At 42.2% G+C, this 18,711-nt stretch overlaps 1 protein-coding gene across 1 annotated transcript; it reads right to left on the bottom strand.

Moving 5' to 3' along the window:
* Positions 1-6,975: 6,975 nt before the first annotated feature.
* LOC138788695 (IgGFc-binding protein-like) lies at positions 6,976-16,861 on the bottom strand. The gene is made up of 6 exons (XM_069966813.1): positions 16,745-16,861; positions 15,150-16,358; positions 13,530-13,750; positions 12,395-12,762; positions 8,283-8,536; positions 6,976-7,206 (listed from the first exon to the last, which is right to left on the bottom strand). Exons 1-6 carry the CDS (start codon positions 16,827-16,829, stop codon positions 7,058-7,060), a joined length of 2,286 nt encoding a protein of 761 aa, XP_069822914.1. The 5' UTR covers positions 16,830-16,861; the 3' UTR covers positions 6,976-7,057.
* Positions 16,862-18,711: the final 1,850 nt, after the last annotated feature.

Here is an 18,711-nt window from a genome sequence, read left to right as displayed (position 1 = left end):
TCACCGTTCTTGTGATCATTTTGACCCCACGGGGTGAGATTTTGCGTGGAGCCCCACATCGAGGGAAATTATCAGTGGTCTTGTATGTCTTCCATTTTCTAATTATTGCTCCCACAGTTGATTTCTTCACTCCAAGCTGGTTGCCTATTGCAGATTCAGTCTTCCCAGCCTGGTGCAGGGCTACAATTTTGTTTCTGGTGTCCTTTGACAGCTCTTTGGTCTTCACCATAGTGGAGTTTGGAGTTTGACTGTTTGAGGGTGTGCACAGGTGTCTATTTATACTGATAACAAGTTTAAACAGGTGCCATTACTACAGGTAATGAGTGGAGGAAAGAGGAGACTCTAAAGAAGAAGTTACAGGTCTGTGAGAGCCAGAAATCTTGATTGTTTGTAGGTTACCAAATACTTATTTTCCACCCTAATTCGCAAATAAATTCTTACAAAATCAGACAATGTGATTTTCGGGATTTGTTTTCTCATTTTGTCTCTCATAGTTGAGGTCTACCTATGATGTAAATTACAGACGCCTCTCATCTTTTTAAGTGGGAGAACTTGCACTATTGGTGACTGACTAAACACTTTTTTCCCCACTGTAGCTGCCTTGACAAACCAAACACAGAGCACGTAATTAAAGTAAAAGTCCGGCTAACATGAAAAGAAGTTCTACTTACCCATCCCTCTGCCCCCGCAGCGCTGCCTTACCACACACAGACTCCTGTTAGCCTCCTGGATCTCCTACTCCAGAAACGTCATGAATCGGCTCGAGATTGCCCCCTCAGCCAATCAGTGACTGGGGTGGGACAGCTTTGCAGTCACTGACTGGCTGAGTGGGCAATTCATCAGCCGGTTAGGGTACTTTATCCCTGGTCTTAAGACACCAGAACCAGGGAGAAAATATGTTTTGGTGGCGGTCAGTGAGCCTGTGATGTTTAGCTGTAGGGGCACGGGGACAGGTAAGTAGAGCTTCTTTAATATGTCCACCCTCCTTCTGCAGCACTCCAAAGGTAGAACCCCTCATTTCATTACTACTGTTCAATGTAGCTGACATCACTTTGCTACATTTTATTGGTGTGAGCTTCTTCTGTCTGACTTCATGTAACACTTCGGGACTATATGCTGATGGAGGTCATCTGGGGCCTGAGTGTGAAGGAAATTTGAAAATGCTTAAGTCATCCAGAATGACATCATTTCTGGCTTCAAGCTGTGAATGAACGCTGTGAACTTTATTGAAAAGGAAAGTGATCACAGACAAGAGAGGAGCGAAAGAGGTTTTTTTTTTTACTTTCGAACCTCAATAATACTGTTCTGCAGCATAAAGTTTTTCATGTTAATCTATGTATGTAAGTAACACAAATTATGCTATCTGTCTGTATATGATCTATCTATCTATCTATCTATCTAATTTCTATCCATCTGAAAAGTTGTCCGCATGAGCAAGATTTCCTACTTCTCTTTTACAGGAAATATTAGCTGAACTATAGTTCCCTCTAGTGGCAGAAAGATGGCTAGATTTAACTTGTTCTAATAAGGTACTTCCCCGAAAATAAGACATCCTTCTAAAATAAGACACCCCAACTAGCCTACCATCGAGCCTAAAATAAGCCCCCCCCCCAAAATAAGGCACCCCCCCCCCTAAACTAAGGCATCCCCCGAAAGTAAGGTGCCCCCCAAAAGTAAGGCCGACACCCCCCTTCCTATCGTGACTCACCTAAACCCCTCTGTGGCTTATCACTGTAAAAAAACATTTTTTTTCGCTAGATAACAGTAATGATGACATATATGATTTGAACAACAGCAGTATGCAAACCTCTGAAAATTTTGAGGATCACACTGTATTGTTTACGGAGAATGTTGCTTTGGCTTCTCTGCAGTCATTGGAACAGTCTATTGACCATTCATGTTGCAATAATATTAAACATGTTCCAATGACTGTAAAGAACTCTCAATTTTATCCCATTTATGCCAGATCAGAACCACTGGACCTTTTCCAACAGCTAGTACAAGAGGAATTGGTAAAATTGCATAAGAAAGTCATAAAACAACATAAAACGCAAAGTGGTAATCTTACTAAATCTGAACGGGACGCCATACACAGCATTAGGTGCAATGATGATCTTATCGTCCGCTCGGCGGACAAGGGAGGAGCTGTGGTTCTTCTGAATAAAAGTTTATACATACAGCTTAATGAAACTATGTTACAAGATACTGATACTTACAGTGTCCTCCCTTCTAACCCTACTGCTGAATATGGTGTAATCCTTAGAAAAATTGTAGAGGAAGGTTTTACTCTCGGTGTTCTTACACAGAGGGAGATGGAATATTTGGTTCCGGAGAACCCCGTGATACCGATATTCCATTCACTCCCAAAAATTCATAAAGGCCGATTCCCTCCACCTATGAGACCTATCGTGGCAGGAATCGGTTCTTTAAATGAAAAATTAAGTGAATGGGTTGACATGACTTTACAACCTCTGGTTGTTAGATGTTTTGGATACCTACAGGATACCAAACATGTACTCAAAAGTGTGGATGATATTGAATGGCAGGACAACTATGCATGGATCACGAGTGACATCGAATCCTTGTATACTTGTATTCCACATACGTTGGCCATTGATGCCCTTCTATATCATCTGCACAAATATTCAACATATCACACGGACTTGATTTCATTTATTGTCATGGCAGTTGAGTATCTTTTGGGACATAATTATTTTATGTTCAATCAAGTGTACTACCTACAATGTAAAGGTGCCTCAATGGGGGCTAAATTCTCACCAGTGCTGGCAAATTTATTTGTAGCATGGTGGGAAGAAATGTACATTTTTGACACCTCCAATCCTTTCCGCGAGTCCATCGTCTGGTATGGCCGCTACATTGATGATGTCATCATTGTTTGGGCTGGTAGTGTGGCGGCCATACCAGACTTTATGGATTATTGCAACAAAAATCCAGTGTCTCTGAAATTCACTTACGAGTGGGACCGGCATAGTGTTTCATTTTTGGATGTTAAATTAACAGCTAATTCTAATAAAATAGACACATCCAATTATAGGAAGCCCACTGCCGGTAACACTATTCTTAGAGCAGATTCTTGCCATCCTGCCCATACTATACGTGGCCTGCCGGTGGGGGAGTTCGTGCGCATGCGCAGGAACTGCTCCACCTTGCAGAGTTACGAGAGTGAATCTGCCAACCTTAGCGCACGTTTAAAAAAACGAGGCTATAAGGATCACAATATTGTTAAAGCTTACAATAGTGCACAAACTAGAAACCGCAAGGACCTTTTGCATAATAAAAAACAACAGTCCACGAGTTTCTCAAAAAAACCTACGTTTGTCACCACCTATTCACAACAGTTTGTTGAGATACGTGATATAGTTGAAAAGTTTTTGCCAATACTGTATCAAGATTGTACGCTCAAACAAATTATGCAGGATGGCTGCAACTTTTCTACTAAACGCCCCCCAACTTTAGGTAGCCTTTTGGCACCCTCTCATATTACTGCACATTCTGCTAATCCCACATGGTTAAATACCAAGGGTAATTATAAATGTGGAGGGGTAAGATGTAACTGTTGTAAATATATTAAACAAACAAAAGTTATTGTAAACAAACTAGACAACACAGAATATAAAATTAGAAGCTATATGAATTGTAATACTACTTGGTTAATTTATTACATATTCTGCACTACATGTGAAATGGGTTATGTAGGTTGCACTAGCCGTAGGTTAAAAGACCGTTTACGGGAACATATTTATGGTGCTACACACATGAACGTGAAAAATCCATCAAATGTGGCTAAGCATTTTTCTCTAGTCCATGCAGGAGACATTTCATCACTTTCCATTATGGGTATAGAGAGAGTATTCCGCCCTGATCGTGGAGGTGATAGAAAACAGAAACTTTTAAATCGTGAAGGATATTGGATTCTCATGTTGGATTCTTCATCTCCAAAAGGATTGAACCATAGATTGGATCTTATCATGAATTATTAATCTGTATGATGTTTTGTATTTTTGTATTTTTGCATCTTTATATATATATTTGTAATTTTGTATTTTCTATTATATATAGCACTGTGCACTTTATGTGCGCTTTTTCATGTCTTTCACTTTAAATGTTAATGAGAAAACAATGTGATTCAGGTGTTATGTGGGAGGGAACATGTGTTTATCTCCCCTATATTTATCCCAGTATACCTTTGTACATGTCATCTATGATTAAGGGCGTATAGCCAGAAACGCGTCAGATGTGTATTTTCTCACTTATTTTGTATCTGCCTTTTGTTCGCTTTTAATGGAGTAAGAAATAAAGAACAAGTTTTACTGGAAGTGCTGACCTCCTTTTTGCCTTTACCTGTATACTTCGATTTTTGGTCGTGCACTGGCTGGGTGAGCTGAGTCTACTAATTACGTTGATTCTCACCTAAACCCCTCGTTGACCTTCACAGCCGGCACCACAGGCAGTCTGGCCTATGGCCCCCACGTTCTGCCGCACAACTAGATGCACGCTGGAGGTCACCTGCTGCACATCCCGCTGCACACTCGTGGTCCTGCTGCTCTCCTGCTGCACTCCTAGGATGTTGGTAAGTATGCCGGGAGGGTTCTGGGGAGAGGCCGTGGGGAGAGCCGGGGGAAGTCTCAGGAGAGAGCTGGGGGGGGGGGGGGAGGAGGCCAGGGGGATGGCCGGGGAGAGAGAAATAAGACATCCCCAAAAATAAGACATAGTGCCTCTTTGGGAGCAAAAATTTATATAAGGTACTGTCTTATTTTCGGGAAATCACGGTAGTGTCTGGAAACTTGAAAAAGAGACCAGACTGCTCTCGAAATGCGTTGTGCAGCTGGCATAATTCTTTTAATAAATTTTATGATATATCACTACTACCTCTTGGACCTGCGCCTGTTTTACCCATCTTGGGAGTGGAGGAGGATAATGAGTGTCTGTCAGTGTCAGTCAGTTAGTGTCAGTCAGAGTGAGTCATTCAGTGTCATTCAGTTAGTCAGCGTCTGTAATGTGTGTTTGTGTATGTTAGTGGTGTCTCAAGTGATTGTGCATAGTGTATGGATGATGGGTGCGTAGTGGATGGATGAGGGGCTCACAAAAAGCTGGGGGTCTATAAATGTTAATTAGGGAGAGTTATGTATTTGATCGTTGTGGCCTGTAGCTGTGTGTATTGTGGGGGGTCTTTAACTGCCATTGTTGTGGAGGGGGTCTATAGCTGTCACTGTATCAGAATTAACCCTTTAAACAATTATTCCCATATATATATATATATATATATATATATATATATATATATACATATTGTGTGCATATTCCTATGTGTTTCGACATAACGGTCTTTATTACAATATATACACCAAAGATAATAAAACTTTATATATATATATATATATATATATATATATATATATATGTATATATTCTCGCAATTAAAATAACACACAAGGCCATTACTTACCCCCTCCCCTTATCGATGTCCAGGAAATGTATTGCGCATGTCTGTACTTAGACTAAACTTTCTAAACCTGAAACACCGTGGTGGGGAGGGCTGGCACGGCCTCTAGTAAATAAGTTCAGTAATACAACAGCAATAGTCTCTACATTAATAAATATACATCAGATCTGTTCTAGTGCATCTTTTTGCCTATACACTGCACTAGTTACAGGTTATGTATTGGTTACAGGATATATTTGCTGTTATAAACATGTGAAAGTGGTCTAGGGTCAGGTTGGTGATAGGTCCCAGCTGGGACGCTTGGCAGGATTAATGTGTGACTTTTTAAATGTTTTTAATGTAGGGTGGTATCTAGGGCTTGTCTCCCTAGTTTCCTGTAATTTTTGATATTTTGTGTTGGTAATTTGTGTTTAAAGGGGTAGTGCGGCGCTAAACAATTATTCACAAAATAACACACATTACAAAGGTATACAACTTTGTAATGTGTGTTATGTATGTGAATGGCCCCCTTCCCCGTGTTTCCCCCCCCCCCCACGCTAGACCCGGAAGTGTGGTGCATTATACTCACCGCATCTCTGCTGCGTCATCAGCAGCTCAGCCACGATTGGCTGAGTATAACTGTGCTCAGCCAATCGCGGCTGAGCACAGTTATGACGCAGCAGAGAGGGGCCGGCATGAGGGACGGATAGAGCGGTTCGCCCGGCCTCCTGAAGACTACGTCATTGCCCCTAGATGGCGGACGGGGGTCGACACGAGATGCGGTGAGTATAATGCACCACACTTCCGGGTCTAGCGTGGGGGGGGGGGGAAACACAGGGAAGGGGGCCATTCACATATATAACATACATTACAAAGTTGTATAACTTTGTAATGTGCGTTATTTCGTGAATAATTGTTTAGCGCCGCACTACCCCTTTAATAAAGAATTGTATTTGATGTGCTACCTTTTTGTGCATATGCTTTTTTTCTGAATTGGTGTATTGTCGTTCTTATATGCATTGGTCTAGCACTGAGATATATGTTGGTGGTGCCCACTTCATCTTTTTGGTATAACAGTTTAGGGCAAGGGCTGCACAGACATCACTAACGATGTCCGTGCAGCCCTTGCTAAATGATAATCGAGCCGTGTAATAGGCCCAGTAAACGAGTGCCGATCAGCAGATCAGTATGCTTCCCCCTGTTTATAGGTCAGATGCAATATAAGAGTCTGGTGGTGTTCTTACCAGGATAGCCGTGCTCATATATGTCACCTCCAGAGTGGTCCGGGACTGGGAGACTCTGCTACCTGCATAGCTAGATTGGCACCCCCCTACTTATTTCTATGTTGAATATATATATATATATATATATATATATATATATGTATTTGTGTGTTTATATACTTTTTAATCACATCAATAAGGGGGCTGTTGTGGCCATTAGATTCAACATTAAAATTGTGTATCAGATAGTATCATTCTGGGGTGTTTGAGAGAGGTTAACACAGAAAATTACACAGCAACACAACTACATTGGACTCAGCAATGCCTTTAGTCACAATCTGGTGACATATATGGACTCAAAAGCATCAAAAAGCACATAAGAACTTCCTTATCAGTGGCTCATGTTTTGTAGCAGGGTGTACTCCTGTCTTTTATAATGATACTTCTGTAGAACCAGTCCAAACACTGACACGAGGCCCAGGACACCAATCACCACCACCAGTGCTGATAAAGGGACTGTATGAGGATTCTGAGGCTGACCTGGAAAGAACAGACAGAAGACAGTAACATTACAAGTCATTTCCTAGGTATGCTTTTACCACTAGATGGAGCGATACAAAATGGTGAGTTACACATGTATGTATGGCAGGGCCATTGGGGTCAATAAAGCGGGCTATAGAGATAGGTATTATTTCTAGAGGGGTTATGCAGGGTTGGAAAAACATATATACTGTCTTCAGATATAATGCCACACCAATCAAAAAGTTGTGTATGGGTTTTAAGGCTGGAAAACTCCCAAACTTTTTGCAGAGCACCCCTGCCACCACTAGAGGGAGCTTGATATTGTATGTACTGCTTTCAATCACTTCAATGGAGGCTGAGTAACTACACATGCAACAAGTTCCGTAAAGTGGTAGACTGGAGAATTGACTGCTCCGCCAGGAATTCAGAAGCTGCATTAAAGAGCTAATTGAAGAGTTTCTGACTTCTGAGTTATATAGATTTGTAATTTACTTACATTTAAAAGTCTTCCCATAGTTATCAGCTGCTGTATGTCCTGCATGAAATGTTTTTTCTTTTCGGTCTGACACAGTGCTCTCTGCTGACATCTCTGGAACTGTCCAGAGCAGCAGCAAATCCCCATAGAAAACCTCTTTTGTTCTGGACAGTTCCTGACATGGACAGAGGTGGCGGCAGTGAGCACTGTGTCAGACTGAAAACAACATTTCCTGCAGGACATACAGCAGCTGATAGGTATAGGAAGACTTGACATTTTTAAATAGAAGTAAATTACATATCTATATAACTTTCTGAAACCAGGTGATTTTAAAGAAAAAGATTTTTGCTGGACAACCCCTTTAACTTGTTTGCTCCCCACTGCATCAGCACAGGGCTACACAATGACATGCCTCTATATCCACATCCCTGTTGCAGCTGATCACTGAACTTACTGCTGTATGGCACTAGACCATGAGGACAGTGATTGGCTGTAGAGGTTACCTGGATTTACAGTAGGTCAGCACTGGTGCAGGAGGAGCGGAGGATTTCACAGGTAAAGAATTTACAGAATTTTCTTCTGTAGGCGCCAATGGTATATGGTAGAATAATCATCTTACTAGCTGTAATCCTGATGGGCCCTTGAGATAACCTGGCCGATCCTAGTTCTTTCAAGCTGCGGGCATCACGTCTATGTCTAGAGCTGAGGCAGCCTTGGGTGCAGCGGTTTGGGCTGGTTCCATTGTGACAGACGATAACATTGCAGGACAGGTAAACTTCTGGGAATTTATCAAACCTAAATACATGAAAACTGAAGCGCTGCAGCCTCTGATCTGTAACCAAATGGATTTGTAGAGTAGAATCCTTGGAGCATCTAAAAGAAATTAAACCAGGGCGGCACTATGAGTTCACCATTGTACTGTAGACAAACTATATAAAGCCAAATAGAGCATACAAGTCTGGACCATCCAGCAGTCTCATGAACTATCAAGTCTTTAGCCACCACTCGTAGGGAGCTTGATACATGTACAGTGAAATCTCCTGAGCACAGCACTTCTTTGAGAGGACCACCCCCTTTCAATACCGATTTTTTTCGTGACCGATTTTTTAATCATTATTTCCTATAGACAATGCCTCTTTTTGAGAAGATCACCCTATGATCCAATAAAAGACCACTTTTTTAGTGGATTTTTTAGCTGAAGACCCACATAAAAAGGTAAAATTGCTACCCAAAAGCCAGGGCCGATTCTAGCTTTTCTGCCGCCTGAGGCGAGAACTGACATGGCGCCCCCCTCCCACACTAAAGATGATAAGTAAGTGGACCAGATCCTATGCAGACATTGTGGCCCTACTGCAGATCTACAGTACGGTATTTCTGCACCAAAACAAATGCATTTTAAATCTGCCGCATGTACAACGGTACCAGCAAAGTGTATGGTCTATATAGTGTACAAAAAATATGACCGTACATATTGCCACCATACTTACTGGCCAAATTAATATACTGACTGAGAGATATGTGATATAAAGAACAAATAATACCACCACACCATGAACTTGTATTACCGCCACACTGTGCTGGGTATCATCCTATTGTTAAAGCATAAAACCCAGTATATAAAGGCCAATAACAACGCTATTCAAGGGGCAAATCTGATTGCCAAATCCTCACCACATATTACCACCGCCTAATGATACCACCATACCGAACAAAAATCACATACATGGGGGATATGGTTGGCTTTTTGGGCATTTTCTATTTCTATACAGACATATATTCACACATATATACACTATATATATACTCTATCTATCTATCTATCTATCTATCTATCTATCTATCTATCTATCTATATATATAGATATATCCACATACACAAGCACACACATACAGTATATACACCCAGGCACATACATACATAGAGACACATAAAGTCACATATGTACATACAGCCAGGAGCATACATACTCACTCAGAAACACACACACATAGATACAGTCACATAAACACATACAGACTTGAACATACATATACAGATACATACAAGTACATATACACAGACCCATACACAATCAGGTACACATATATACATGCAGTCACATATATACACATACAGTAACATCCACACACACACACTCAAGCACATATATACACACACACACGCACACATACACACACACACAGGCAAATATTGTATATACACTTACACACAATGCTGTACTACACAGAGTCACTTACATAGTCCTTCTCTTCTCTCCTCTATGTTGCCAGGCAGTGTGTGGGCGGAGCTTCCTCCTGTGGGGGGCCAAGACTACCCAGTAACCCCCTGTATACTGTGCCTTGTGCTGCAGATCTCCTCCTCCTTCTCCTGGCTATTGTAATGGGGTCGGGCCGTCAGCGCTCACAGCACAGCCAGTCCCTGCACAGTGAGTGTTCATCCATGTGATCCATGGAGGCTCACAGTGCAAGGGAGGCTGGTGCGGCCGCCCTCAAGGGCTGTGTGATCTGCCACCTGAGGTGAAGACTTCACTTTGCCTCATGGCAGATGCGGCCCTGCCTACAGCACTGACAGTGCCATGATGAAGGAGGTGGGATCATGTGAGCAGGACGAGAGAGGGTGGAGGGCGAAAAAAGGCGTGGCTGACCTAGGAGGAGGAAGAAGGAGCACCATAGCATCCGGGAACAGCACCCACAGTAGGAGCTGTGCAGGGAGCAGCTCCAGCAGCCACTGGGACCCCCCAGTGGCTGCTGGATGACACAGGTACAGAGAAGCTGTGCCTATGTCATCCAAGGTGGGTCCCAGTTTTCAGTAATAGCCAGGGCCCGCCACAAGTGTCAGCACTGGAGCCAGGCTCTGGCTCATAGAGGTTTCACTGCACAGTAGTGCCTTGGATTACGAGCCAATCACTTTTAAACCAAAACCAAATTTCCCATAAGAAATCATTGAAATGCAGACAATTGGTTTCACACCCTAAAATAATGATTTTATATTCTGAATAACATGTAACACAAAAGAAACAAAAATTTAGAAACAGCTGAATATGTGATATTATAAGTTACTGTACAGTATAGCAATCAGCATGTGGTGTATAATGTATAGTAAGTGCATATAACAGGAAAAACAGCAGCAGTTTGTAGATACAGGATCGAACTGCAGATTCCCATAATGCAGTAATGTGGTACAACAGGCTAGAATAGAGAAGCAGGGCTGCTGTCAGAGGTCTGTGTGGTCACATGACTGGACTGCACCAATGGGGAAGGGGTGTGTGTTCAGCATGGACCAATCAGGAAGTGAGAATCACAGAGCTGTGCAGGAGGAAAGTGACAGAAATTTCACTATAGACCAGTGTAAATGGCTGAGTGTGAGTGCAGGCACATTATAGCAGCGGTGTGTAGCTGAGTGAAAGTGCAGGCACATAGCAGCAGTGTGTCTAACTGAGTGTAAGTGCAGGCACATTATAGCTGGAATGGAGAGGATGGAAAACACATGGGCTGAAAGAGACTGCAGGGGGCATGAAGGAATGAGCAGGACAGATGTGGGCACATACATGCAGCACTCTCTGTCCAGGGAGAGAGGGGTTACAGCTATGGAGAGATTACCTCCACAGTCCTATCCCCTGATGTGAGCCCCAGCCTGAAGTGGATTTGCTATGATTTGGAAGGTGAGGGAGACTTCCTGGGTCAGAGTACAGTGCTGTAGACCCCGCTATGCAGACCATGCCGCTCCCCCGCTCACCCTCCCACCCAGTACAGGGAGCTCTTAAACCAAAGCAATGCTCTTAAACCAAGTTACAATTTAGAAAAACTGTGAGCTCTTCTTGCAAAGTGCTCTCAATGCAAGTTAGGGTACTATTACACGGAACAATAATCTGCCGAATCGTCTCTATCCGGCCGATTATCATTCTGTGTAATAAAGAGAACGATCAGCCGATGATCGTTGTCATTAGCTGATCGTTGATATAGGTTCTGACCTATAATTGTCGGGCGCCGACCACGCATCCCTACGTGCAATAGCGGTGCGCGGCCGGCGCTGGTGATTAGCAAAGAAGAATACATTACCTATCCATGCTACAGGACTCCTCTTGTTCTGTGTTCTCCCGGGGTCCGCACGCTCCAGCTTCAGACTGGCCTGTCTCAGCTGACAGGCCACTCAGCCAATCAGTGGCCGGGACTGCTGTGGCCAATGATTGGCTGAGCGGCCTGTCAGCTGAGACAGGCCGCTCTGAAGCTGGAGCGCACGGAGCTGGGGACAAGCACAGAACAAGAGGAGCCCTGCAGCCTGCATAGGTTATGTATAAAGTTTAAGCAAGGGCTGCAAGGACATCGGTAATTATGTCCCTGCAGCCCTTGTTAAACAATTATCGGGCCGTGTAAAAGGCCCAGTAAACGAGCACCGATCTAGCAGATTGGCGCTCGTTTACATTTATTATCAGGCCTTCATCGGCCAGTCTAATAGTACCCTTACTCTTAAACCGAGCTACCACTGTATATTTATATTATGCCCATGACTGAAATTGTATAAATATGTTGTGAGATCCCCCTTTGGTGACTGCTTGCAGCTAAAATGTAATAACTTTATTCTTTGGCACTGTATAGATACATAAACAAAGGATGGTGCATTGGTTCTGTTTAAGGTGGTAGCTCTGTTGGCACTGCCTATGGTGGGGCACTAATACTGTGTGTGTGGGAAGCTACCATTACTACCATTCTTTGTTTATGGAGGGCACTTACCCATGCTGAATGAGGTAATATATCTGCTCTGATTCCCCCAGTGACGGAGAAGCTTTACATTTCTCTACAAGTATCTGGAGATTTGCATCATCCGACTCCACTTTGAACTCAACATGAAGACTGTCATGGAGATTGACTTTGTGGGGATATGTAGTAACCAGGTCAGTGAAGTTTTCCGTTTCATAGAGTTTCAGTGATACGTTATAATGTCCAAGAGAGACAACATCAGTGACTTTAGGCTGGAAATTGAAGTCAAGAGTCTCTTTAGTCTCCATTTCACATCTTACTGGGATCTCAATACGATGGACACTGGTCCCAGGGATGGTCCCATAGATGGTATTCATGTAATAGGTTTTGTCATCTTCATCCTGTAGAAACACTCAATTTTGTATATGAATGACATTAAAATGAAGGTGGACATATACCAGTACAGTACACCCTTGTCTGACAAATGGTGCTGTCTATGTACAGTGCCGCCATGAGTTAGTTGAATAGGACTAAACAGAGTATTAGTCTTTACTCCACCACTTGCATACCCTTGTTGTAAACCACAAATATAAGGCAGAGGGGAGTCTCATCATGCATGCAGATGCATAGCTAATAATAATGATAATAACAATAATGATATTTATATACCACCCAAATATGCTGCAGTGTCCCAGTACCTGCAGTGTCCCAGCCTAGAGTTGTCACGGGGTGGAGGAACACCTTGCTAAATTTCATTTTACTTGTCTCACTGCCAAGTACTAAACAAATGAAGATGTACACCAGCTTATAATGCCTTATTTAATAAGAGGAGGACAGACTGTAGCTAGTGATGATGGCTGCTTAGTTGGTCTGGAAGGGACTGAGAAACTGCCAGGCGTTGGAGGAGAGCGGCAGCTCAGGAAGTAAAATTTCTGAATTTGCCTCAGAACAAGGTTGTACTGCAGTGGAGTTCCTACAATTTGTCATCCTAAAGAGCTTGGAAATATCCCTTTTATGCAAATTTACATAGCTGGAGACACTATGGAGCAGTAATCAAAAAGCAGTTGTAATGATGGACATACCCTTTAAGACCAAATGGAGTCTGTGTACTGCAAAATAATTTAGTACCATCATTATAGCAGAACACCATAACACTAGCGCCTCTCACCAGAACATTAGATCCACAACCAGTGAATGGTATTTTAATAAGTACAAAATCTCCATCCAGCTCTGCTTGGCACTGAGGATCTTCTAGGTGAACATCTAGCACATCTAGGTTGGCTTCCGACAACAAGTGCTTTGGAAGATGGTATTCAGCGCCATGAGAAAGACAGTGCAGAATCCCTTGTGATGGAGAGTTTTCAGGTGGGGTTGGGATGGAGGGAGCATCTAACAAACATAAAAACATATATTTGAGGGTCTATATATCTAAGAAACAGAAAAAGATTGATTGCTTCCCTTATTTTAATGGGCAGCAGCAACCTGTACATGGGTCTTCTCTCTGCTGGCCCTACATTGTTGGCAAAAAGGGTGTGATGTGATTATTCAAAGATCAAGACAGGGACAAACAAGCACTAAGTGTTCCTGTCTAAAGTGATTGTCTAAATAGATTCAAACTTTTGTGCTGTTGATGTCTTAAAGGGGCACTCCACAGACTGTTTAAAGGGAATCTGTCACCATGAAAATGCTACCTAAGCTATCGGCATCATGTTAAAGAGCAGAAGGAGCTGAGCGGATAGATATATAGCTTTATGAAAAAATATTTAGTATAACTTGCAATTTATTTATTGAACTCTCTGATGTTTCCATGCTAAAGAGTCCAGTCCATTGAGTGACACTGTTGTCAGGACTCCTTAACAGAAACCGAGCACAGGTTTCAATCAAGATCTTACAAGCTATACTGAAACTTTTCCGACAAACATATACATCAATCTGCTCAGTTTTTCCTTCTCTATAACATGATGGCGATAGATTAGATAGCAATGTCTTGGTGACAGGTTCGGTTTAATTTTTATTTATTTTTTGCTAACACATTGCTTTAAGAAAGTTATATTACTTTGTAATATAACTTTATAAAAACTAATAAAAATAAAGTTGTAATATAACTTCATAAATATAAAGTATACTTTTTTATTTATATATGTACTTCCGGTGCCTGGCAGCAATAAGGGGCAACATGACCCCTCTGCTGCCACCATTGTTCGTGTCCGAAACTGCAGGGCTATAAGCCTTGCAGTTCACATTCACCTGCTATGTTCTAGCGCTGCCAAGCAATGCTATGCAGAGCAAGATGCCACCTTGTGCATTGTATATTCTTATACACAGTACACAGGGGGAAGAAGCTGCCCTAGAACAGAAGAGCTTAGAGCCCTGCAGTTCCCGACACTAACAGCGGTGGCAGCAGAGGGGGCGTGTTGCCAACTTCTGCTGCTAGGCACCACAAAAACACATATAAATAAAAACTATAATTTTCTTTTACGTTATATTGAAAAGTAACTTTAATAAAGCAATCTATTTTTTTTTTAATCTCCAGAGTACCCCCTATGTTCCTCAATAGTGTCCTGAGCATTATCTTTCTCATACAGTTATCTATGCACTGAATTCTATAAGGTAATAGCATACAGTAGACTTCTTTCTACTTGTAGCTAACAGAAGTTTATCATGTAACTCTACATCCATGCAGGGTACTTGAAATTATTTAAGTTTGTTGTGGGAGCTATTGCATAGAATGAACCTAACTTTAACGTCTCAGAGTGTGATGTTAGTAAGCCAAGAAATGCATTTTTACCTGGATATATTGTTTCTTGCCCCATTGAGTATCCATAAGAAACATGACTCCCAATTCCATAGACATAGATAGTAAATGGCATTGACTGATGATAAATTTCATGTTGTCCATCGCTTTTACCCAAAGAGACTTCCCAAGCATTGAATCCATTGAGCTCTTTTATGGAGACATTATAGACATTAAGCTTATGCTGATCCAGGTAGAACTCAGGTGAAGGAGCTTGGGATACAATCAGTAAAAAGTTATAGTATGTGTTCTGTGTTATAAACTTATAGAACTTTCTAGTTGCCAATGAAGGTGGAACTGTTGTGAAGAAAGGGTCATAACTTGCCACTAGGCTCGGCTTTGCTTCTTGAAAGAGATATGTAACCATAATGGGTTGTGAAGAATTTATAATGACCATTTCACTTAAAGGAAATCGGGTAGAGGAGCCTTCTTGAAGGTTGTACTGCTTGGATTGCAGTTGACCTCCAATAGTCACAACTGTATCTGGATTTGCTGATACAATATTGATTGAATCCAGGGTGTGATCCAGCAATGGAAACACAGCAAAGAGATCCCCCCAGTACTGCACAGGATACAATTGCTCGACCAAGGTATCGCAGGAGGTATTTACCCCAGCAAAGCATTTTTGGCCACTGAAGACGGCCACAGGGGCTGTTGCTGAGATTCTGGTTGCCGTGAGGTCTTCAGAACTTTGAAACTGTATGACTTGTTGATATCCAAGAGAGACAGAGAAGGACTGTCCTTTTCTGTATTGGACCCCATTGTAGGTAATGGATCCAGATACAGTCACAATTACTACAACCCTTTCTTTTAGGCTATTGGCCACAGCAAATTGCTTGTTTGTACCTGAGCCGCTGGTTGATATGTAATATTCAGTTCCCAGGTTTTCTAAAGGTAGACAGCTCATGGCATCAGCGGAAGTGGGTTCCGTTGAAAATGCAAAAACAGATATATCGACATTGGACTCTACTAATATAGCTTTAGAGGTGACTTGCTTTTCTGTAATCATGTAGGTGTAGTTCAGAGTCACAAGGGCACTGCTGTCCTTCTCAATGAACACTGTCTCCATGAATTGAGGCTGTGACACCATGACTTTGACAGTAGCTTCTTTATCGTAGGTGACCAGATACAACTGGAAGGTTGTAGAAGGAGATACAGAGGGGTTTTCCATGAAAGCTGTTATAAAACTTATCTGAGCCTGTCCTGTTAAATAATGCATAAAAAAAACAATAGTAATAAAACATTAAAGGGGGTTGTTTGAGCATACCATGTTTCCAGGCGGTATCGGGTGGTATCCTCCCTCTTCACGGAGCCGGCAGCCTGAGCGCAGATAAGTTTTGCTTTGCTTTGGTCTAGAACCAAAGTGTCAAACTGGTGACCCTCCAGCTGATGCAAAACTACAATTGCCATCATGCCTGGACAGTCATAGCTTTAGCTTTCCAGGCACGATGGGAATTGTCATTTTGCAAGAGCTGGAGGGACACCAGTTTGACACCCCTGGTCCAGACCAGAGCTCTCCAATCTGTTGTTCCCCAACAAGACTGGATACTGGTCAATTTAAAAAATATGAAAAATAAAATTTTCTTTACCAGTCACACATATTCCCATAAGGATCAACCAAATGGATAATCTTCGTCCCATTGTCTCTTCAGGCAGCTTCATTATTCTTACCATGCTTCCAGATTCTTCATATCCCAGAAGTCATCACAACTTTATAGCGTCTCTTATCTCTCCTGTTCTAAGTCTCATTGGGCGGGTAGCTTATTACACATTATGAGCATGCACTGGTAAATTCGGCTTACATATTGATAATGGGAATAATTTGTCAATGCCAGAACCCAGGTTGCCTGACCTTGACTGGCTAGAGGCATGGCACTATGCCATCTGTGGCAGACGTAGGATTTAAGTAAGACAAATGAATGGATCCCACTACTTGGACTGTCACCCATTTTGAAGAATGCAGTTTCTCCACTCCTCTTCCCCTGTTCTCCCTCTGCTGGTGGGCAGCTGTAGTGGTAGTTTTTGTCTCTTAGAACAAAAGAGTCATCTAGTTAAAATAAAAAAATGCACAACCCTTTTCTCCACTGTCATCTGTAAATCCTACCTGCATGACATACCAGATATATTAGGAAGAACATTTCTAACATTACTAACTAGAGGGGGTAGAGAGAATAGAGCAACATATTATTGCAGATTATATCAGACTACAGAAAAAGGATGTTTTGTAGTTTGTAACCATGGAGACACAACATTTTGCATAGGAGCTGTAACACAAAAAGGGAGGAGACTTCTAATCAAAATTATATAAAAAAGAGTTTAGTTAAAAAAAAACTTTTGCCAATAGTTAGTGTTAGTGTTGATTTCAGAATCCAATAATAAAAATATTATTGTGGCTTTTCTGTTCCTGTTTTTATCACTTTCACAACTTATTTTCTTATTGAGCTGGCTAGAGCTGTATTTTTATGAATACACATTAACTATTACAAGGAAATAACCTCAGTATGCAGATAACAAGTCACGTGTGTGGTTTGCAGGTGCAGATAGGAACCCTAGGATATGTAATATGTTATTGGAAAGTGCAAAGTATTCCTTCTGATCCAAAAGTCAAATCTCTGAAGACTGAATTTGCTAATAATAAAATATGTAGATGGTCAGTGTATCTTAGTGGTTGATCCCAGAGGCATACTAACCTTTTTGGCAGAAGGGCAGTGCCAGAGGGCAGACCACCCAGGAGGGACCAACAAGCCTTAAAAAGTTAGAGATTTCATTGCAGTTTAGGAGCAGGGCCAGCAAAATGTGATCACTTCAGATCCATTTGATTTAATAGGCATTGCCTCTATAGTTAGTATATGTACATGTAGGTCTTGCCAAGTTAAATATTTTTGAAAATACATTTATTTACAAACTTGCCTCCTTCTCCCTATACTGTATGCCCACTCTTTTCCTCCCATTGTTGACCTAGGTTATCAACTACCACTCTACTCTAATAGCAGTTGTCTGGCTGGTATATACATAGCTATAATGTAAATGTTTAGAGATATAGGAGGAATTTATGAATGTGCGCCCTGGCATACTTCATGAAAAAGGTAAAATCTTCACCTTTTTTTTCTGACATACACCCTGCTCGCTTGCCGGAGTAATGGCAAAATAGGGAGGAGGCATGGCTTCCTCCTGCTCTTTATCATGATTTACGCCTGATAGCAGGTGTAAATCATGGCGGCAGTCTACACCTGTAGATTCCCACACCTGCCATGTGGCCAGGGCCGGATTAAAGGGAGGGCACAAGGGGCATGTGCCCAGGGGCCTCCACCACTAGGGGGCCTCCACCAGCCCCAACCCGGAAGTGGTGTCTGGGAGCCAGTCCCACGCGCAAAAAGCATGTGGAAAACCCTTCCTGGACACAGCACTGGCCACACTGCATGCTGTCCAGGGAGGGAGGTGTAGGGTTAATCCTGTGTAAACATCTCTCTCCCGGAAGGCTCAGACTCCCCCCTGGTGGGTCTTTGAATGGATTCATCCTGTCAAGCTTCCGGGTGCCTGTCAAGCTTCCGGGTTC

Source organism: Dendropsophus ebraccatus, chromosome 4 (assembly GCF_027789765.1).
Source record: "Dendropsophus ebraccatus isolate aDenEbr1 chromosome 4, aDenEbr1.pat, whole genome shotgun sequence".
Lineage (NCBI taxonomy): Eukaryota > Metazoa > Chordata > Amphibia > Anura > Hylidae > Dendropsophus > Dendropsophus ebraccatus.
Note: the sequence above shows the minus strand (reverse complement) of the source record. Positions and strands in the feature narration are given on the sequence as shown.

Coding starts and splice junctions, on each gene's coding strand:
- LOC138788695 (XM_069966813.1), bottom strand. CDS start 16,829: ATGGTAAGAATAATGAAGCTGCCTGAAGAGACAATGGGACGAAGATTA. Junction 8,537..12,394: donor TATTACCTCATTCAGCATGG/GTAAGTGCCCTC, acceptor AATTTCTTTTAG/ATGCTCCAAGGATTCTACTC. Junction 7,207..8,282: donor GCCCATCAGGATTACAGCTA/GTAAGATGATTA, acceptor TGTTCTTTCCAG/GTCAGCCTCAGAATCCTCAT.